The following is a 23604-nucleotide window of genomic DNA, read 5'->3' on the forward strand; positions in this document are numbered from 1 at the left end:
TCACCACAGACTGGATTTCTCAGGTGTCTGATGGGCCATAATCCTCAATGTTCACATTTATCACATATTGTACTCTGACCAATAGAACATCTGGCTGAGAACATTTAGTCCATGAAAGAAGTGACCAGTCAAAGAACCGGCAGTTTCAAGCATAATACAAACAATGAAGGATCAATGCATCCTCACCGTCAGACAATAGGTGGAGTGTTCAGAGAGAGGCACAGCCAGAGATACCTTTCCTCAAAGGAGAAAGCCGGGGTAGATCCACATCAAAGATTAAAATTGAAAACAGGGAAGTTTAGGAATTGGAAAGGAAGGAGGAAAGTAAAAAAGCAATCAAAACAGAGGTAGAAAAATAGAGTTCTCAAAGGAATGGAATTAGACACCATTACCACTGAGTTCATGATACTTACCTGTGTAACATATACATTGTATGACTGTATTTGATGAGGATTTTAGTGTTAATTGATACGAGTTAAGAATAAGAAGAAGAATAAGTTATGGAGGCAATCATGCTAATGTAATAGTCATGGAGCAGAATGGCAAACCAGATGCGTAAGCTTTAAAGTTCAAACTAAATTTATTATCAAGGTAGATATGAGTATGTCACCCTGAGACTAATACGGCTCTGAGATTCATTTTCTTGACATACTCAAGAAATCCATAGAAAAATAACCATAACAGAATCAATGAAAGGCCTCACCAACTTGGATGTTCAACCAATGTGCAGAAGACAACAAGCTGTGCAAATACAAAAAGAAAGAAATAATAATACATAAATAAACAATAAATAGAAAACATAAGATGCTGAGTCCCTGACAGTAAGTCCATTGGTTATTGAAGCATTTCATTGATTGGTCAAGGGAAGTTGAGTAAAGTTATCCCCTTTGGTTCAAGAGCCTGATGACTGAGAAGTAATAACTGTTCTTGAACCTGGGAGTGAGAGTCCTAAGGTTCTTGTACCCTCTTCCTGATGGTAGCAGCAAGGAGAGAGCAAGACATGGGTGGTGGGGGGTCAGTGATGATGGATGTTGTTTTCCTGCAATGGTGGTTCATGTAGATGTGCTCATTGATGGGGTTGGTTTCACTCATGATGGACAGGGCTATGTCCACTATTTCTTGTAGGATTTTCCATTCAAGGGCACTTCTGTTTCCATACCAGGCAGTGATGCAGCCAGTCAATATACTCTCCACTGCACATCTGTGGAAGTTTGTCAATGTTTTGTATGTCATGTTGAATCTTTGCAAGCTCCTAAAGAAATAGAGGCAGTGCTGTGCTTTCTTTGTAATTGTCCTTATGTGCTGGACCCAGGACAAGTCCTCCGAAATAATAACACTGAGGATTTCAAAGTTGCTGATCTTCTCCAGCTCTGATCCACCAATGAGGACTGGTTCCTGGACCTCTGGTTTCCTACTCCTGAAATCAATAATCAGCTCTTTGGTCTTTCTGACATTGAGTAAGATTAATATTATGGCACCACTCAGCCAGTTTTTCAATCTCCCTCCCATATGCTAATTTGTCACCACATTTGAATTGGCCCACAACAGTAGATTCATCAGCAAACTTGAAAATAACATTGGAGCTGTGCTTAGCCACACAGTCATAAGTGTAAATCAAGTCGAGTAGCGGCTAAACACACAGCTTTGTGGAGCACCTTTACTGATGAAGATCCTTGAGGAGATATTATTGCCAATCTGAGCTGACTGGGATCTGCAAATGATGAAATCCAAGATCCAATTGCACAAGGAGGTATTGAGGCCAAGGTCTTGCAGCTTATTGATTAGTTTTGAGGGGATGATGGCATTGAATGCCTAGCTGTAGTTGGTAAAGAGCATCCACCTTTGCTGTCCAGATGTTTCAGTTTTGAGTCAAGAGCCAATGAAATGGCATCTGTTGTTGCTTCAGTAGGCAGACTGGAGTGGATTTCCATTGCTTCACAGGCAGGAATTATGGTTCATCACCAACCTCTCAAAACTTTTCATCACTGTGAATGTAAATGTTATTGGACAATAGTCATTGAGACAGGTCATCATGTTTTTCTTGGGCACCTGTCTAATTGAAGCCTGCTTGAAGCAAGTGAATACCTCAGTCTCAATACCGAAGTGAGAGATTAAAGATCTCAGTAAAGACTAAAACCAGATGATCAGCATAGGTCTTTAGTACTTGGCCAGGTACCCTATCTGGGCTGGATGCTTTAGATGGGTTCGTGCATCAGCTTCAGAGACTGAAAACATTGGAGGCTGTGGGAGCTGTGATGGTTCCTCCATGTTTTGACAGTCAAAGCAAACATAGAAGGAATTCAGCGCAACTGGAAATAAAGCCCTTCTGTCTTTCTTGTCACTTCATTTAGCTTCATAAGAGGTGATACTATTCAAGCCCTGCCACAGGTCTCGAGTATCTTTCGCTGAGTCGTTTAGTCAGGAATTGCCACTTTGCCCATGAGCTGGCTTTCCAGAGATTGTACTGGACATCTTGCAACGTCCTTGGTCACCAGACTTGATTTCTCAGATGTGGCTCTCAGTAGACTGTGAATCTCATGGTCTATACAGGACTTCTGACGGGGAAGACTCTGAATGCCTTTGCAGGGACACACTCTTCTAAAACTGTTTCAATAAAGTCCGAGACAACAATGGTGCATTCATTCAGATCTGCAGGTGAGTGCTTGAACATGGCCCAGCCCACTGACTCGAAGCAATCCCACAGTTGCTCTTTTGCCTCCTCTTGATTAGCCTAATTTCTGAAGCATTGCTCTTTTTGCCTATATACAGGTAGGAAGACAGCCAAGTGATCCAATTTACCAAACTGTGGTCTGGGCATGGAATGGTAGGCATTCCTTATCTTAGTATAACACTGGTCTAGTACATTGGAACCTCTGGTGCTACACACTATATACTGATGGTAATTTACTTCAGAAAAGCCTGTTGAAAACCCCAACTATGATTTGAAATGCATCAGGATGAACTATTTCTTGTTTGGAGATGGCATCATGCAGTATCTCAAGCACTTGATTATAGTCCACCGCTGGTAGTACGTAAACTGTGGTCAGGATTATGGAGGAGACCTCCCTTGGTAAATAGAGCAGATGACATTTGACCCTTAGATACTCAAGGTCAGGATAACATGAGATCGACAAAACTGCCGCATTGGAGAACCACCAAGAGTTTATCACGCACCCTACATGAAGAAATGATTTACTGGAATCACCAGTACCATCTGAAGTAGTCATTGCAGAGATTTCAAGAACAGATTTGAGTGAAGAACTTAAGGGTGAAAATTCATCTGATTAAATGTGTAACAGTGCATGTACCTCAGTAAATAATTAATGGTATAATTTCAAAATAACTGCAATTAGCTATATGATGGCATAATTTAATGGGTCTAAATAATTGATGGTTTACATTAAAGTTTATATTGCTTCTTAAAGAGGAACGATGTTTGAAATATGAGAGTGAATGTACCTTTAAGATCTGAGTGCATCCTTTTTTTAATCAATATACTATTTCATTTAAGAGTGGCTGCTTTCAATAAAAATCATTATCATTATCTCATCCAAGTAATAGCACTTGGCACAACACCAAATAATCCATTAACATCACAAATCTTTTAAGTTATCTGTGTCAAGGTAACTTTGTATTGTTTAGCAATGAGCAATAGTGAACTTATTGTCTCTGGAGATATCCTCTACAGTTAAAATTTGGTCTCTTGGTAGTATTAGCCATCATTGATATTCTCGGTGGGACCAAGAAGTTATTGTAAATTACTTTTCTCAAATGACTGTAATGTGTTATGCTTCCTGGGATCTCTTCAGAACCATAGTCTGCAATGAAATTATGAAAACTTCACTTTGGACATTAAAGGTGACAGGAATGTACCCGCAAAAGCAGAGATAAAATCACATTAGATTGCCAAGATTTAAACCATATCTGAATGTGACCCAATTAGTACTTTTCCAGTATATGAGCCTTAATGACCATTTAATCTGATATCCAGTTATGTTAATAGCCAGAAAACCAAAGGGCAAATGCCAAATTCCAAGTCATTTTCCTCAGTGAACAAGGTTTCACAGTAGGAACATAAATTTGTATTGTTTGATCCTGAAGAGGAATGTGGGAACAAAATGAGTTCATATACTATACAGTATACATTGCAAGGGTTATATACAGTAATCACTAAATGCAGTAATTTCTCAGTCTGAGTGATGGATTCTCTGCTAGTCCTTCTGTGGTACTCAAATATGCTCTGATACATCCACACATACACCCACACAACTTTACTGTCATGATTATGCAAACTGAGTGTTGTAAGAAAATACTGTGCCGAACATGTACTTAATTTAGAAATTGCCTAGGGTTAGCCATAGCGCTCTATTTTCCTAAGCTCCATGTACCTATCCAAGACTCTCTTAAAAGACCCTATTGTATCCACCTCCACCACTGTCACTGGCAGCCCATTCCACGTAATCACCACTTTCTGAGTAAAATACTTACACCTGACATTTGCTCTGTAAGTACTTCCAAGCACTTTAAAACTGTGCCCTGTCACATTAGCCATTTCAGCCCTGGGAAAAAGCCTCTGTCTATCCACATGATCAATGCCTCTCATCATCTTATACACCTCTATCAAGAAACCGTTCATTCTCCGTTTCTCCAAGGAGAAAAGGCCAAGTTCACTCAACCTATTCTTATAAGGCATGCTCCCCAATCCAGGCAACATCCTTGTAACTCTCCTCTGCACCCTTTCTATGGCTTCCACATCCTTCCTGTAGTGAAGCAACCAGAACTGAGCACAGTACTCCAAGTGGGGTCTGATCAGGGTCCTATATAGCTGTAACATTACCTCTCGGCTCCTAAACTAAATCCCATGATTGATGAAGGCCAATACACCATATGCCATCTTAACCACAGAGTCAACCTGCACATTTTTCGATGTGGAAAAATGAAAGGTTACTCATTCCTGAAGCTATAATGAAAGAGCTGTGTTTTTTTTTAAAATGGAGAGAGAGAGATGAAAAAATTTTGATGTTCAAAATTGTCTTGTGACACTATACCTGAATCATTAGAAGTTAATATTCAGGTTCACCAGTTAGATGGCATGATAACCTTTTTCACAACAAGATTTGGGTTCAACAGCATCTTGTTGCAATTATAGAGAGCAACATTAAGAACACATCTAGAACATTGTGCCAAGTGTGATTTCCCTATCTAGGAAAGGAGAGCATTTACAAAAAGAAAAAAAAAATCATTGAGTTGATTCTTTGGATAGAGAAAGTTGGGAGCATTGTCCTGTGAGGAGATATTAAATAGACAGGGTCAATAGACACTTGACATCAGTGGAAATTGGAGATTGTCATTGGAGCGTAAAAATAACAGAGTCTTAACAGTCTAAAAACAGGAACAATGTTGCTCTTGGCTGGGATATTTAGAACAAGATGCCAGTCTCAAAATAAGAAATTGACCATTCAGGGCAGAGATTAGAAAAATTTATCTTCACACGGGGATCATGAATCTTTGGAATTCTTAACCAAAGAGAGACTCAGTTGATATTCAAGACTGAGTTCAACGGATGTTAAAGGTCTCAAAGAACGTGTGTTTAGTAAAGGAAAGTGGGTACTGAGATCACATAATCACATATGATCTTCCTGAATGGTGGAGCAGGCACAAAGAATAAATGAAACATTCTTGCTCCCAAATCTTGCATCATCATTCTATTCTGTTCTTTATCCTTTTTAAAGCACCATTCAAAAAGAGGTTAATGTCACTTGCATTTTTGGGATGTTGACAAAAATGTTCATCTGTAGGCCCTCGTTTATAGATAATCATAAACACACTTGCAAAGACAAATCATCCACACCAGCACTTCCCTCAACAAATGCTGGAAAATATCTACCTGTTACTCCCAAGTATTCAAGAAGACTGGATTCATATAGTTCCTACCGCTGTGCTCTTTTCAAATCTAATTTCACATAATGAGCCAGCCTTTCATTAAATTCAACCATAAGATCTCACATTTCTCCAAGTTACCTCTCATGTCATCATTCATTCACTTGTCCCTGAAATCTCTTTGTATTCTCCTCACAATTCACACTACAACAAAGGTTTGTATCACAACAGCATAAAGTAATGTGTAAGTAGCAGAGCGCATTTGAAGCTTACTTACCTGGGATCAAAGTGTATATCTAATGAATAAAATAGTTTTGTCCATATTTTTAATTCTGTAGGAATTTGACCAAAATAGACTCTTGGAATTTTCCAGGAAACCATTAACTATGTTCATGACACTTGGTGGAGCAGGATCACAGAAAATGTAATTAATTATATTAAACTCATGTAAAAATTGAAAATTAAAAACTGAAGGGAATGAAACCATCTGAAATTCTCAAAACCCACCATGGAAGATTGACTTACCATGTGGAATAACATATAGTTATTTTACAGAAGAAGGTAAGCTGCAGGAAAGAAATAGAGAATGATCAAAGGAGCCCAGTGATTAAGAAAGGGAAGAAGGAATGAGGAAAGGTGTGCAGACTAATGAGGCTTACTTGTAAACTGACAGAGGTAAAAATCCATGGTCAATGCTAGTATATGGCAAAGCAGTTGAAAATTAAGCGAGCAACAAGATAAAGGATCCTTTCTCAGTTTCTTTTTTTTAAAGTTTTACCTTGGGTTTTTTTATTAATTCAAGAGGCCCTGGGGTATGTGAACTTGTCGCTGAGGGGAACCCTACATATAGAGGGACCCACGTTACTCTTCCTGCCATTGTTGCAAACTGACAAGCACCATAGCTTTCTGCATATAATGACCCTCCCCTGACATCAGACACTCTGCCAAATCAACAGAATATGGACAGGATACAAAACCTAGACTCATCCCCTTTAATTGAAAGGTGACAATTCTTCAACCACTGCTCTGGGGCAGCACCCTGTTCAGTACGACTGCCTGATCACAGGGACCGATGGAAGCTAGTTTCATTCTGGATCGGAAACTCTATTCAGTTGATTCAATCATTCAAGTCATCCAAGACTGATGGCAATTCACTTGAATTTGGTTAAGGAATAAACACACAGACGACTTGAAGACCGAGAGGTGATCATACCCAGAATGGACATAGAGTGGCCTATACAGACTCTTCACCACTGCCCCTGGATTTATTGTTCTTGTCACTCCTCTCCTTGCTCCTCATTTCTCTCCCTACCTTTTTCCCTGGATGCCTTACTCCTATCACAGATTCCTGGCTCCACTTCCATCTTTTCTCATGGAATTGTGCAGCGTAGAAACAGCCACTCAGCCCGCGGGTCTCTGCCAACCATTATGATCCTCATTGTTCTCCTAGGGCTTCTCAAGCTCCTTGTTCTTCTCTCTTCAGATCCTTTGCTTCTCTCTTCAGGTGCCTTGCTCTTCTTCTCTAGGCTCTTCAGAGTTCTCCAAAGAAAAAGCTTTTCTTTGTGCTTAAGCATAGGAGTGTGTTATTTGACCCTGGGCAATAAGATTGTCAGTGGTGGAGCAAAGGATGTTGGAGATGTACAAAAGCTGTAAGTAAAAACGTTGAAGTGGGCAATTCCTCTGGCGATTTAAACATGCTGAGTATTTCGAATTGACAGAATAACATCAATTTTCAATAAAATTCAAAAATTCAAGGAAGACATTTGAAAAAAATACTGATACTGTATGTATTTAACTCAAAGCAATTACATCTTGATTACTGTAATACTTTGAGCAATCATGAATCATTTTTCTCATCACATTATCAACCCAATGAAACATATCACAATGTATTAAATTTGCTATATAATATTGTATTAATGCAGTTACACAAAAATGTTTCTAACAGGAATATTAACTATTGATCTTACCAAGCTTAATTGTAACTTAAAAGAACTGCCAGGAATTTCTGTCAGCCCCTGTGAATAAAGAGAAAGAGCATTCTGTTAAAACAAGCTATCAACATTGTAAATATCATATTACACTCACACTTTCATGTAAGACATGAAATACTGTGATCACCTTAGAAATGATTATAAAAGTGTTGAGATTCTCCACTGATTACTAAAATTGGGAATTAACTCCACCCAAAGGAACTTCCAAGATTAAGAACGACAGATCTTTATAATGTGTGGTTATTAAGTGATTTACAGCAACAAGTAAATTAAAATACAGTTCAACGATAAATAAAATATAATTGTAGGCAGAATATAAGGACAGAATAAATGTGTGGGAGCTGGCCTTTTGACTCCAAGCCTGCTCCACTGTTCATTAAGATGAATATTTCCTGTAAAACAAGAGGCAGCTCTATCTGAACATCTGAATGTTTCAATTTCTTACCACTTAAAATAATATGACACTTGTTTATATTTCTTACTGAGTTAAATCACATCATTGTTTCACATTATTTGACTATTTCTTTACCCATTACCCAAACCTGTTACATCCTCTGAAGCCTTTCTGTTTAAAAATAGGCAACCTCCTGTTTTTAAGCAGCGGTCCCTCATTTTATGGTAGAAACTCTTCTGAGAGGAAGTATCTTTTCTACATACACTCTGCCAAAACCCCTCAAGATCTCTGCATTTAACAGAGGTCATGACTGTAGAACAACAGACCAAGAAGATTTAAGTACATTTAAAACAGGAAATGGGGTAGGTCCAACAATGTGATGTGACTTAGAATGGATAGCTTGCACAAGCACATATGAGAAAAAGAGAAGTGTCAGAGGAGGCACTTGTGTATTATATTAATATTTTAGAAAAGTGAATGGTGCTTGAAGATGAGTGGACAATTAATGGCATTCTTATACTTAAAACTGGAGAAAAAACAAGCTAAGTGAAAGATCAATCACTTTAAAGCTGTTCACAAGAAAATGAAATCCAATGTTAACTATGAAGTGCAATATTATGGTTGGAAAATAAGGTCAAATTGGTGCATAAAAATAAATGAGGAAGAGGAGCAGAGGAAGCTGATACACAAATGAAGTGTAGCAAATCATGATATTAAAACCTATAGATGTTATATGCTCAGAGATCAGAATAGTTAAACAGAGAATTGTATTATCTATCAGCAAGAGAAAAATCAAATACTATGAACTAAACTAGAAAGAAAATGGACAGACCAGAAAAATATTTGCAAAAGATCCTCAAGAATGAAACCTGTGCTAAATTTAAATAGAGGAGGGAAGATAGAACACCCTTTGGTCCTTCCTCTGGAAAGGAGTGTTATAATAGATCTTTAGGATTGGATGGGAAATATAAGTGCTTAGAAATAGGACACTTTCATCCATTTTTATGCAGAAAATCAGGGATAAAATTCCTTTTACATGTGTTGTCATACAGCAGACTGGAGGAAACCTGGCCCGAACAGAAAATTGAATGGAGTACTCTTGGGTACAATTTACCTCAGTGTAACTAATGTGTTCCTGATATCACCTGTTCATAGTGATATAAAATGTTTATTTCTGATCTACCATCAGCAGTTAGCACAATAATGAGCTATCATGACCTTAGCTCAGATCTCCAAATGAATCATTGGAGAAAAATGAAATAAACCAGCAGCAAAATGTAATTTAAGGGGACTCACTGGGATATCAAAGTGATGATGCCCAAGTCTGCTGTCTGCCTTTGTAAAGCTCTGCATACTTCACACATCATTACTGGATCTGACAGTGATCATTGCAACTGCAGACAGGAGGGATATTTGCTGCAATCTCTGCAGAATGAAGAATGACTTCTCTTTTGGAAGTTTAAGGACAATCATGACACAACATTTGATCTGCACCAACAGCTGAAGGAGGTTGAGTGCGTTTCAAGGTATTTTGCAACTTTTGCCTCTCACAATGTTCCCCCTCAAAGCCATGCTAGTCTTTCCTACAGCTACCCTGGCTACCGGGGGGGGTGGGGGGGGGGATTTGGGGCGGGGGCAGGATTTCTGCTTTCATTTTCCAGACTCTTCCTCTGCTTTTTGCAGCAACGACACAGCAACTCCCATTGAGAATGGCACCTGGTTTGATGCAGAAACTAGTATTAACAATCATAGATGACTTTAAAAACAATAGTTTCCCAACCATACAATATCATAAGGTCTCCAAATTAGGCACGAGCACCAAATGCTGCCCTCACTTAAATTGATAATCCGCTTTACTATTGTCACATACTGAGGTGCAGTGAAAAAGTTGTCTTGCATACTGTTCATAGAGACCATTTCATTACAATGGTACATTCAGTTGGTCCAAAGTAACAGAGTGCACAGTAAAGAGTACTGAGAGACTGCAGAGCTGCCGAGCAATAAGTTGCAAGGTCACAGTGAGGTAGATTCTAAGGTCAAGAGTCCATCTTATTATATCAGGGAACTGTTCAATAATTTTTTTTTAACAGTAGGATAGAAGCATTTCCTGTGCCTGGCAGTAAGTGTTTTCAGACATTTGTATCTTCTACCTAATTACATTGGTTGCTTTACTGAGGCAGCGAGAAGTGCTGGTAGAGTCCATTAAGGAGAGGCTGATTTCTGTAATGGGTTGAGCACTGTCCATGTCTTTCTGAAGATTCTTGCACTCATGAGAAAAGCAGTTGCCATACCAACCAGTGACGCATGTGGATAGGGTGCTTTCTGCGTTGCATCAGTTAAAACTGGAGAGGGTCAATGGGAATGCCAAATTTCTTTGAGGGAGCAGAGTCACCGGTGAGATTTCCCCGCAGTGGCATCGCAGTGGTTGGATCAGGACAAGTTACTAATGACGTTCACTCCTAGGAACTTTAAACTCTGACTGTCGACGTAGAGTCTGTGGCCAGCTCTCATGTTCTACTGATATTGAGGGAAATGATGTTGTCATGGCACCATGTCTCTAGGCTCTCCATCTTCATCCTTTACTCTGGCTCATTGTTTTTGAGTTATGGCACAAACCTGCAGATGGATTTAGAGCATGATTTGGGTCATGCAATCACAAATGTGCAAGCAGTAGATGAGGAGGCTAAAGGAACAGTCATCTGGGCTGCCACTGTCAAGGATAATCAGAGTGAGGTGCTGTTGCCTATCCTTACTAACTACGTTCTGTTAGTCAGGAAGTCAAGGATCCAGTTGCAAAGGAAATAAATGTGAACTCCAACATGCGGACAAGAAGTGATTCCATTCAACAAGAGACAAGAACTAGAGATCACAGAAGGTGGATGATGCACTAGCATACATAAATGCATTGAGCAGAATGTGGAGGGAAGGGTTAGGGGAAACAGAGGGTTTAGTAGGGATTAAGTGAAGTGAGTGCAAGCTCATTGATCTGGCTTGACCAAGTGGCCTACTTCAGTGTTGTAAATAGTTTATAAACAATCTCTCTCCCTTTATAAACAACAATGGTATCTCACATTTTTTTTAAATTTCAATGAAGTTGTTCAAGTTTTTAAGTGACATACACAAAATGCTGGAGGAACTTAGCAGATCAGGCAGCATCTATGAAAATGAACAGACAATGTTTCGGGCCAAGACCTTTCTTCAGGACTAAAAAGGGGAAGATGCCAGAAAAAAAAAGGTGGAGGGGAGGGGAAGAAGGATAACTAGAGGTGGTAGGTGAAGCCAGCTGGGTAGGAAAGGTAAAGGGCTGAAGAGGAAGGAATCTGATTGGAAAGGAGAGGAGGGGAGATAAGTGCTTAAATGAATAATTGTAGTGAATTTTAGAAGATTCTGTTCTTACTCAAAAATGTTTTGAAATAATTCAACATAAAAGTGGACTCCTGCGCTATTAAAAATTATTTTTTTTGTAATACTTGCTTGCATCTAATTTTAAACTGTAAATACAGCAAAGCAGAAAGTTAATCCTAAGGAAAATTAAATGAGTTAATATATAAAATAGTTCATTTTGAAACAAAAGTGATAATATATAAATATACATTTGAAATCTTAAGCAAAATTCCCATGTTTCAAATGATGTCCAAGTAATGTAAAGTAATAAAAATTCAGAATCCAGCTGCTTATTCTGTGTATCGAGGGAGACCCGTATCCAAAAAGAAACTGAGTCCAGACAAGTGTAAAGCAATTGCTAAGGTCAACCAGCTGGGAGCAGGCAGATTACAGTAAACCGTTGCTTTGGTTTGAGTTTAATTGGACTACGATTGAAGTTAAACCCAGTTGGTGTTTGATGGATCTCTCGAGCACGTTCTATGGATAATAGTCTGGCAAGTTGTTGAAGGACAGTAGGGAGGTGAAATTGGTAGTTGACAGCATATTAACAAAAGCTTGAAACATCCTTATGCATAATGTCATCAAACTCACTCTAGAGATGACATTATAGGAAGATTCTATAAACCTCCTTAGCTTAGATTTTATAAACAACAGTAACTGAAAATTTAGCTCTACTGAATCTAGACAAATAAACTTACAAAAATGCCTCCCTTTTCCAAGCTTGCTACTTTCACAAAAGTTGCTCGAGGATACTCTTGCGGTGGATTACGAAGAATCTTTGCAAGAAAAAAAAAATTAATATATTTTATTACAATGTAAAATATACAAACATGCTGGAGATACTCAGCTATTGGATGGCATCTGTGAAGAGAGGAACAGAGTTAGTAGTTCAAGTTGATAACCTTTCATATCATGCTGTATGCTTTTCTACATGTAGGATATTCTACCTTTTAACATCAAAGTAGAAAATAGAAGCAAAAGGTTGGATTATCTGATTGTAGGCTTAATTATTGGAACTTATTTTTACACTATTTGCAAAGAATAACTACATTAAACAGTACAGCACAGAAACAGGCCTTTCATGTCCACAATGCCTGGACATGATGCCAGATTAAACCAATCCCTTCTGCCTGGACATGATCCATATCCCTCCATTCTCTGCATTTTAATGTGCCTATCTAAACACCATTGTATCAGCTTCTGTCACCATCCCTGGCAGCATGTTCAGGGAACTTACCACTCTCTGTGTAATAAAACTTCACCTGTACATCCCTTTAAAGCTGCCCCTCTCACTTTAAAGCTGTGCCCTCTAGTATTCCACATTTCGAGCCTGGGGTACTGACTCCTGTTGTCTGCCTTACCTGTGCTTCTTGTAATATTATAAAGTTCAATCATGTCATCTATCAGCCTTGAAAATTCCAGAGAAATCAATTCAGGTTTCGTCAACTTCTCCTTATACCCTCTAATCCAGGCAGCATCCTGGTAAAACACCTCTGCAATCTCTCCAAAGTCTTTATGATCTTCTTGAAATGAGAAAACCATTACAGGAAGATGGCATACTCAACCAAAGTTATCTTCAAATGTATCATGACTTCTTGAGTCTTCTAATCTGTGCCCCTAGCAATGAAGGCAAACTTTTTCCACTCTACCAACTGATTTCTGAATGAACAATGAACCATGAACATGACCTTAATATTTTTCTCTCTTTTTGTACTACTAATTTAATTTAATTTAATTTATATATGCAAAGTCATAGGCACAGGTAAAAACCTTTTATAGAACAAAGATGCTTTCAAATATAATGAAATGAAAAATTTCTAAATAACAAAATAAATTACTATAAAGAGCAGTAAACAGTAAAATCTTAAATCAATATTTGGTGTGTACACCCTTTGCTTTAAAACTGCATCAAATTTGCTATGTACATTGTTGTGCAGTTTTATAAGAAAATTGGCTGGTAAGTTGTTCCAAGTGTCTTGGAGAATGTGCCACAGTTCTTCTGCAGATTTTGGCCTCACTTGTTTCTGACTCTTCACATAATCCCAGATAGCCTCAATGATGTTACAATTAGGGCTCCATGGAGGCCATACCATCTGTTGCAGAACACCTTGCTCTTCTTCTCACTGAAGATAGTTCTTTAGGATCTTGGCCATGTGTTTGGGATCATCGACTTCCTGCAGAATGAAGTTGAGACCGATCAGACTCCTCCCTGATGGTATTGTATGATGAATAAGAATCTGCTTGTACTTCTCAGCATTGAGGATTCCATTAATTCTGACCAGGTCACCCACTCCATTTGCAGAGATACAGCCCTAAACCTGCAGGGAACCTTCACTGTGCTTCAGTGTTGGCCACAGACACTTATCAAAGTAGCATTCTCCAGCTCTGCCATGGACAAACTGTCACCTGTTGGAGCCAGAAATTTCAAATTCTGACTTGTCAGTCTAGGGCACTTGCTGCCATTGTTGAGCACTCTAGTCCTTGAGTTTTTGTGAGTAGGTAAGCCTCTTGGCTTTGTTTCCTCTTTGGAGGAATGGTGTTTTGGCAGCAACTCTTCCATGAAGACCACTTCTTACAAGAGTTCTCTGGACCGTAGAGGAGTGAAATTGAGTTCCAGTGGTTCTGTGAGTTCAGAGCTGATAGCAGTGTTGGACAACTTCTGATTTAGAAGGGACATCAGTTTGACGTATCTTTCATCTGTTGTACTCAGTATCTGTGTTTCTGGCCCTTCACCCTTCCCGTTTCTTTGTGCTTCTTCAGAAGAGTTTGGACAGCACATCTTGAAACTCCTGCCTGACAGGAAATTTCTGCTTGGGAGAGACCTTGCTGATGCAGGATGACCACCTTGTGTCTTGTTGCTATATTCACTCTTGCCATAGTGTAAGAATTAATGATTTGAAGGTTAAGTGGTCACATCTGCCACACATTCACCTTTTAGATTGATTTCCTTTGCCCAGTTTGATTCCTTCTATATCTGTTTCTGTTTCAGTTAATAAGTTTACTTCATTATGCCTTTGATTATTAGCACCTGTTTGTTATCTTTGTTCAATCACTCACTGGGCTATACACCTACTAAGTAATCACGTTTTTATTTGAAAAGTGGTCTATCATTTAATATGTTACTTTCTTTAATGAAATACAAAAAAAAATTCTCTGTAGCTTTTTTTGGGAAAATGAATGTTTAGATACAAAATTTGCTCTTTTCTACTCACACATAAATGCAGAGGACAAAATATAAATGTTTAAAAGATGTTTATTTCAAAAACCTAGAGTGCCTGAGGCTATTGCACAGTACTATGTGTCTTATAGAGATATGTAATATTTATATTACATATAAATATAATTTACACACAAATTTAATTTATAGTTTTTGTTATTACGTATCACAATGTACTGTGGCTGCAAAAACACCAACTTTCATGACATGTGCCAGTGATAATAAACCTGTGATTTTGGTTCTGATACGCCTTGTCTGCTTGTATTGCCACTTTTAGGGAGATATGGATGGATCCCAAAATCCTTCCTTGCATCAATGCTGTTAAGCCCATTAGACCATAAGATATAGGAGCAGAATTAGGCCATTCAGCCCATTGAGTCTGTTCTGCCATTCCATGATGACTGATTATTTTTATCCCTCTCAACCCCATTCTTCTGCCTTATCCCTGTAACCTTTGACACCCTGACTGAAAGTACACAGTTAAGAATCCATTCCCTTACATTTAGTCTCCCAAAAGCAAGATATCACATTTTTCTGAATTAAAAGTTATCTGCCATTTCTTGGCCTGTAACTGTAACTGATTCCTATGCTCTCTTTTGTTAAAAAAAAATTGTCACTATGTGGTAAATTAATTTGCACCGAGGTTACTTTTCAGATGAATGAGGTTGTTAAACAATTTATTGAAAATGTGATTTGATACAATGACATTGTGTATTACCAGATGTAGATTTTCAGTGAAAGGAGGAGATCATGAAAATAGTTTGGTTAGTAACTGTGTATGTTGAACAAAATGGTAAACAATATACATGCTCTTCTGTGTGGAAAAGTTGGAAAATTTATTTTTCTTATATGCCTAATGTATGTAGAGCAGATCTTCAATTAAACTGCATCTAACATCTATTAAAAATCTTCTTCAATAAATAGCAGAAGAACAAGTGCACTTCACCTGGGCAGAAAGATCAAATCTCAGGAGAGACTGGAAGAGGCAGAAGTGTAGGCGTTGCACCACGTGAATCCCCACATGATTACAGGGACTGCAGTCACCCACCAACACCCACTCCCCCATTGCCCCCCTTTTTCCAACCCCATTCTCAACCATCCTGGCCACAGATACTTCAGTCAATGTCACTGTTTTACAGGAAGCATTGTAAGTTATCAATTTTGGCTTTTAACTTGAAAGAGCTGCTGAATCTTAACGAGAGTTATGGTTCTGTTGGGTAGCAACAACCAACTGAAGGACAGATTTAAGCAAGTATTACATAACCTCAAACAATAACCAGAATGTAAAAGTTTAATATACTGATTAAATCTTTGATTTACAGGTACTTAACTATCTTTCATCACTGATGTAACTGGTGAATAAATATTTTATGAATGAAGTAAATCATAGTTTGTGTCCAGGAACCTAACTTTCCTCACATATTTTCTGTCCTGCATTTCAACAGAGACACCAGCTGTGAAAATGATTGTTTTGGTTTCTTATCGGAGGACTGGAATTCTGTATATTAAACATTCAGAATCAGAATCCGGTTTATTATCACCAGCATGTGTCATGGAATTTATTAACTTAGCAGCAACAGTTCAATATAATACATAATCTAGAAGAAAATAGTAATAATAAATAATAATCAATCAACTTACGGTATACACGTATTGAATTGTGCAAAAAACAGAAACAATTGTATATTTAAAAAGTTAGGTAGTGTTCATGGGTTCAATGCCCTTTTAGGAAACAGATGGCAGAGTGGAAAAGCTGTTCCTCTGCAAATAGTGATTCCTGGGTTTTACCTTTCCTGTACTTCTGCAGTGAGAGTCATTTTACAGGGGACAGAGCACATCTGTATGTATAATCAATCCAAAATTAAGTAAAATTAAATGCATGGTATAAGTAGATGGCATATCAATGAAGTCATAACATTTAGTGATATCATATCCACTCATTAGCAAAACTGGCAGTTACTGTGCATGTTCCAAGAAAGACTACAGATGCTGGAAATCTGGATCAACACGTAAAAATTGCTGGAGGAATTCAGCAGATTAGGCAGCAATCGATGTTATAGTTCAAAACCCTTCATCAAGATACTCAATGAAGATTCTCGGCCTGAAATGTTGACTATTCATTTTCCTCCATAGGTGATAGATAGCTCACTAACAGAGTTCCTCCATCATTTTGTGTGTGTTGATCCAGCTACTGGCCATTACAGGGGAGCATCGTCTGGCCATATGATCTGTCTTTGTTCACCCTGCTTCAGACACCACTCCTCATTTCCATCCTTCTGCTCTCCCTGTCCTTCCCACAATTCATTGCATTTCTTACAAAGCTCAGAGAAGGCAAGGACGGCACATTTCTTTCCCTGAAGACTATTATTGAACTAAAAATGCTTTTACAACAATATAGTAGCTTTGTGGTTATTGATAAATGTTTTAAACTATTCCAGATTTATTCCAAATTTACTTTTTTTTTCAAAATATGAGCACTGCTGTTAAGATGCCTATTCTTAAATCAATTCAACCCTTCTGATAAAGGATGGGTACAGAACTCCAGGATTTTGGCCCAGTTCAAATAAACAGTGATTTATTTCCAAATAAGAATAGTATGCAACTTGGAGGCCTTGATAATCGTGGTCCTGTAATTTAAACTTTCTAGTTGCTATGCTGGGATTTGGCTATCAGTGCAGCAACCCAATAATGACATTACCTGAATAAGGATCCTTTGTTGCCTGTAATGAATGCTTTTCCCTCCTGTGAAGAAAAGCCCCTAGAAACCTAGCTCTCTCAAAGAAGACACGAGGAAATCTGCAGATGCTGGAAATTCAAGCAACACACACAAAATGCTGGTGGAACGCAGCAGGCCAGGCAGCAGTTGGTGGCCTGCTGTGTTCCAACAACATTTTATGTGTGTTTCTCTCAAAGAAGACGTGGATTTTCCATCATTATCAACTCTTGAAATAATTAAATGATTGCATCAATAATGTGGAATCCTTCACATCAAAGAGTTTATCCACAAAGATAAAATGTGGTCAAAATATGATGATGTTTTTCTTACTTTCAGACAGCAGTCTTCATTCTACTACCAAAAAATTATGGAAGTTAATTCAACCAAAATTATTGTTCATCAGTTAATTATTACTATATAAATGCTAATATATAAAATCATATTGATATATATAATTTATTCTTTTTATTACAGGCTCAAAGGCTTTAAACCATACAGAGAGTATGGTTTCTCATATTCATAAACAAACAACAGACACTTCAGTAATTTACATTTCTCAAGTCAGCGTCTGTAATAACATCAGAAAGTGCTGGAAGCATTTAAAGGATCAAGCAGTATCTATTGAAGGAAAGACAGCGCTATTGTTTCATTTCAAAGACCTGTCATCAAAATTGGGAAGTAAGTTAGCTTTGAGTTACAAAAGGGCTACACGTGTGGAGTTTGAGGGGACAAAGGGATCTCTCTCAGAGGATGAGGCCAGGGTTTCCCAGGTGATTATAGCATTTAAAGAGATACCTGTTTAATAAACTAATGAGCAAAGATAGAGAAGCTAAACAAACATGTGAAACTGGTATTGTAGTTAGCAAGGTACCAAATATAAACTGATTTATCATTGAAACATCATTTTGATTCCAAGTGCTAAAATGTTGACCTAATTGTTGTGATCTTACCTTTTGTCTTTCTTTATTCTGCTCATCAGCTTCATTATGACCTAGAGATTGACATGGTTAATAAATGAATTAAATATTGAATTAATAATCTTAAATTAAGGATTAAAGGCATTTAATCTGAACTGTTTGAGATATCTGAGGTCACACAGTGTTGCTTAGTACAGTATGGTAATCTGAAGTCAAGAAGCATCAGTTAATATTGCATGTGTTCTGCACTCTCGAACAATGTCTACTCCCCACGTACTCTTTAAATGTATTATTCTACACTGTGATCCTGGAGGTGCCTGTAATGTAAAATACAGGTTACCGAGAATGGGCTATTAGGCTTTAACCAAACGCAGCTGAAATGATTAAATGAACCATTTTCAAGTCAGAATCAGAATCAGGTTTATTATCTCTGACATGTGTCATGAAATTTCTTAGCAGCAGCAGTACAAGACAGTACATGATAATATCGAAAGAGATAAAAAAAAAGTAAATTAATTACAGTAAGTACACATATGTATATGAAATACTTGGATTAAAAATAGTGAAAAACAGAAAAAATATAAAGAAAGTGAGGCAATGTTTATGGGTTCAATGTCCATTTAGGAATTGGATGGCAGGGGAGACAAGACACTCCTTGAAGATGTCATGGATACTATGGAGGCTAGTACCCAAGATGGAGCTGACTAATTTTACAACTTTCTGTAGCTTCTTTCAGTCCTGTGCAGCAGCAACCCACTCCCCCCCCCCAATACCAGACGTGATGCAGCCTGTCACAATGCTCTCCAAGGTACATCTGCAGTGTAGAAGTTTGAGTGTTTTAGGTGACAAACCATATCTCCTCAAACTCCTGATGCTATCTTGCCTTCTTCACAGCTACATCGATATGTTGGAACCAGGTAAGATCCTCAGATATTTTGACATCCAGGAACTTGAAGTTGCTCACTCTCTCCACTTCTGAACCCTCTATGAGGATTTGTTCATGTTCCCTCATCTTACCCTTCCTGAAGTCCACAATCAGCTCTATCATCTTGAGTGCAAGGTTGTTGCTGCGACACCACTCATCTAGCTGCTATATCCTGCTCCTGTACACCCTCTCATCTCCATCTGAGGTTCTACCAACAATGTGTATATTATTAGCAAATTTATAGATGGTGTTTGAGCCATACCTAGATACACAGTCATGGGAATAACGAGAGTAGCAAAGAGTAGAGGAAGTGGTACCTCAATAATTTGAGCACTGAGTACAATCTCTTATTCACTGGCAAGGTGCTGTTAACCATGACTTAAGAAGACATGTGGGTGAAATGTAATTAACAGGTGGCCATCCAGAGGTGTGTACTCATTTACTAGGTGGTAACAACTTGGGGGAGATTTGACAACTTCTATTCTGTATTGGGACGTTTTGCTTTGTGCCTGATTTTCTCATAATTTCTCAATGGAAGCAAAGAGTTGAACTGCATAGACCCAGTGTTCTCCTGTGGTTCATAGCATACAGCCCAGAGTATCTGGTGCCATCTGGAGAGTTCACCTTTCAGACTGCATGTAGAATAAGAATTGGAGTAGTAGGTACTCAATATCTATTGAGGTATAGTTTCTTACCCAAGGATTTGGTAGCCTCTTGAGTTTCATTGCAGTTCTCCACAGATTCAATGACTACCTCAGGCAAAGATGATTCATCTGTGGGAGCAATAAGGACTTCACTGCACTCACTCATTTGAACAGATCTTGCAGGTACCAAAGAGGACATTGAGAATTCACATCTCTTAATTTTAACCAAAGAAGACTCACCTGACTAACAGACACGAACAATTAAATTTAGTTAATATTTATTCACTTCCTACAAAACAATTGCCAAAAGAAGGAAATTTAGCTTTCACATTCATCAGCTTCTCTTCACTCTGAGGGTGCTGTAACCTTGGGCCATTTAAGGGTTCTTTTATGCTTTGTCACCTTTGTAGATAATTGATAGTTTTATTTTTCAATGTATGTTATTTAAGAAACTCTGAACAAATCTTCCTCTTCTGCTAAAACTGCTCAGCACCCACCCCTCCTAAAGAATCCACAGAACTTTATGCTGTGACTCCTGATTCTTATCAGTATTTTAACACTGTATATCAAACATACATCACTGCACTCATATTATGTTTTAATAAAATAATAATAATTATTATTATAATAAGTACCTTATTGATCCTGAGTGGGATATTATTTTATTATAGCAGCAATATTTTAAAACACACTTAGCAATAATAATGATATTAATAATAACTAATAACAAAGTACAGAACAATAATATACATAATAATTTACCAGTGTGCAATACTGTACAGTAATAATGTACAAAATAAAAGAGACTATTGTATTATGATGTGTGTTCTCCAGTCACACAGAGATGAACTGTTGTATATGCTCATTACATTATTTACACAGGGTACCGTACAGAAACAGATCATCCAATTCAGGTGCTTCACTGTCACCTTAGGTTTCGTATAGTGAAGGAGAAAGGATCTGTCGATTGTAATTGAGCAACAATTTTTATCCTGTTTTTAAAGGGTATATTTGTATAATGAATCCAAAAATGATTAGTCAAATCAAGGGCAGTATTTTCTTCTATCTACTATCTGAATAGGGCAAAGACCTAATGCCCGGTGAGTACTCATACCACCAAACGCACAGGGATCATTGCCCAGGGGCAGCAGGGCGCCATTTGGTTCTTCTTACCTGCATGCTCTGCCTTGCATGGTTCTGTCTGCTCGGGTTCATTGTTTGTGTCCTGTGGGACGTAGGCACAAGCACTGCTCTTTCCCGATGTGTGTGTGAGAGACTCAGGTTGCTGTAAGCCCCCGTCTCTTTCGGATCCACTAGCACTGGTGGGAAGTGACTCTTCCAGGCCTAGAATGACAGGAAGAGAACAAAACTTAAAAAGCTGGCTCCAAAGTAAACTTCCATGATAGTGCGTACACTGTTTTTATGGGAATGAGAACAACAGAGTGGACATGAAGGCAAGGCGATAGCTGTATGAAGCTCTGGCTTCACTTTCCCTGCCTGTGTCTGCACAGATGACCAGTATGGCAAACACCTCTTTAACCTGTGGCTTTCTCTGTATCTAGATACTCTGCAGCCATGTCACTGTATTGTAAAACACTATTGAAAGAAGGGAACACCAAAGTTCTCGTGTAGTCATCTAAATAAGTGCTTTGCTGAAACATGGGCACATGAGGGAGTTCATGACAGAGAAATATATAACTCGAGGCCATGCCATCGATCTGCAGTAACCATGGAATAACTGGAGAGGCAACTCACTGAGGCAGCAAATCTGTGTTGCCTCCCAACACCTGATACTCTTCAACATTCCTGCCCTGTCAGATCGATTAAAGTGGTGTGCTTCTCCTGAAGTTGTCCTACAAGCCTTGGTCTCACCGCAAAACTGACAGCAAAACCCAGCATGGCCTACTTGAAGGAAGGTGTCTTGAAATGCCAAAGAGTTCTGAATACCTCCTTCAGACACAAGCAGAGAGCTTGTGGTGTATCAGTCCTTCACATACCACAGACATGGTGTCATATTCATTCTCAGTAAATTTTTCTTTGATAGCTAACCTGATGAGTAAGAGGAGGTGAGCTGTTTGAAATAAAGCAGCATGGCAGGCCTTTGAAGAATCCCTGAAGCAAACCGATGATGTCAAGTTGAGAAGTCCAGGTAAAGATGGTGCCATTGTACATCAACAACTCTCAGCGGGCTGCAGGAGCTTGTACCAATTTTCCTCTTAAATAGACTCCTATTGAACTAGCTTTGCTGCATTCTGAAGCATGTAAATTTCCTCTTAACGACGGGCAATGAAATTGCATCAATGGTATTCAGATCTGATGTTCAATGGTTAAATGCAGAGCAGTTAAGCACGGCACCTTTAAGAATCAACGCCGAGGCTAAGGCGGAAAACAGGGCAAGAAAGGCGGGATTCAAACCAGGCTGGAGTGCGGGGGTTGCGACTCTGCCTCCCATCTTGTGGGCAAATGTACAATCACTTGAAAATCAGATTGATGATCTCAGGGCAAGGCTGCTGTATCAGAGGCAGACGAGGCAGATCTCAATTGTTTGTTGCACTGAGACTTGGTTACCGGACGTCGCTATCCGATCAGAAGCCATTACGATGCTCAGAATGGATCGAACCTCAAACTCTGGGAAAGAAAGAGGTGGCAGCGTATGCTTTTTAGTCAGTTTTCATTGGTGCATGGATGCTGACTTCTTGTTCCACTGACTTAGAACAACTAACAATTAAATTCTGTTTGCCTCACCCGTGATCCTGACTGCAGTTTACATACCACCAAAGGCCAATTAGAAGCAAGCACTCGTGAAACTGCATGATGTTGTCTGTGAACAAGAAACAGCCCATCCCAATAAACTTCAAATTATACTCGGCGACTTTAGCCAGGCCTCATTGAAGAAAACCCTGTCCAATTATCACCAGCATGTAATCTGGTGCACCAGAGGTCCCAACACACAAGACCACTGCTACACTATGTCAAGGAACACCTATCATTCCTTCCTGAGACCACATTTTGGCAAGTCAGATCATATGGGTGTACTGTACTCCAGCTACCTGCATACAGACAGAACCTAAAAAGCAAGTCTCTTACAGAGAGTGAATCCAAGGAAAGCATCTGGTCTAGACAGAGTACCTGGCTGACACTGAAGATCTGAGCTGACCAACTGGCTGGTATATTCATGGACATCTTCAACCTTACACTTCAGCAGAGTGCACTACCCACGTGCTTCAATCAATGGCCAAGAAGAGTGTGGTAACCTTCCTTAATGACTGTTTCCCAGTGGCACTTACACCCACACTGATGAAGTGGTTTGAGAGACTGGTGTTGAAGCACATCAGCTCCTGTCTGAGTGGCAACTTGGATCCACTCCAATTCACCTACTGAAGCAACAGGTCCACAGCAAATGCAATCTCATTGGCTCTTCACACAACCCTGGAGCATCTAGACTGCAAAGATGCATACATCAGGATGCTCTTTATCGATTATAGCTCAGTATTTAACACCATCATTCCCTCAAAACTAATCAGTAAACTCCA

General features: G+C 38.8%; 1 protein-coding gene across 3 annotated transcripts in view; it reads right to left on the bottom strand.

Annotated features, from left to right (window-relative positions):
- LOC132404769 (uncharacterized) overlaps nucleotides 1-23604 on the bottom strand; it is a 75850-nt gene that overhangs the window by 10607 nt on the left and 41639 nt on the right. For all 3 annotated transcript variants that reach the window (XM_059989235.1, XM_059989233.1, XM_059989234.1), the window contains exons 14-18: nucleotides 21245-21415; nucleotides 20123-20200; nucleotides 18536-18576; nucleotides 12351-12428; nucleotides 7851-7898 (exon numbers count right to left, since the gene is read on the bottom strand). In XM_059989235.1, the coding sequence (XP_059845218.1) occupies nucleotides 7851-7898; nucleotides 12351-12428; nucleotides 18536-18576; nucleotides 20123-20200; nucleotides 21245-21415 (416 nt within the window). The remainder of the gene's footprint in view (nucleotides 1-7850; nucleotides 7899-12350; nucleotides 12429-18535; nucleotides 18577-20122; nucleotides 20201-21244; nucleotides 21416-23604) is intronic.

This window comes from Hypanus sabinus, chromosome 14 (assembly GCF_030144855.1).
Source record: "Hypanus sabinus isolate sHypSab1 chromosome 14, sHypSab1.hap1, whole genome shotgun sequence".
Classification (NCBI taxonomy): Eukaryota; Metazoa; Chordata; class Chondrichthyes; order Myliobatiformes; family Dasyatidae; genus Hypanus; species Hypanus sabinus.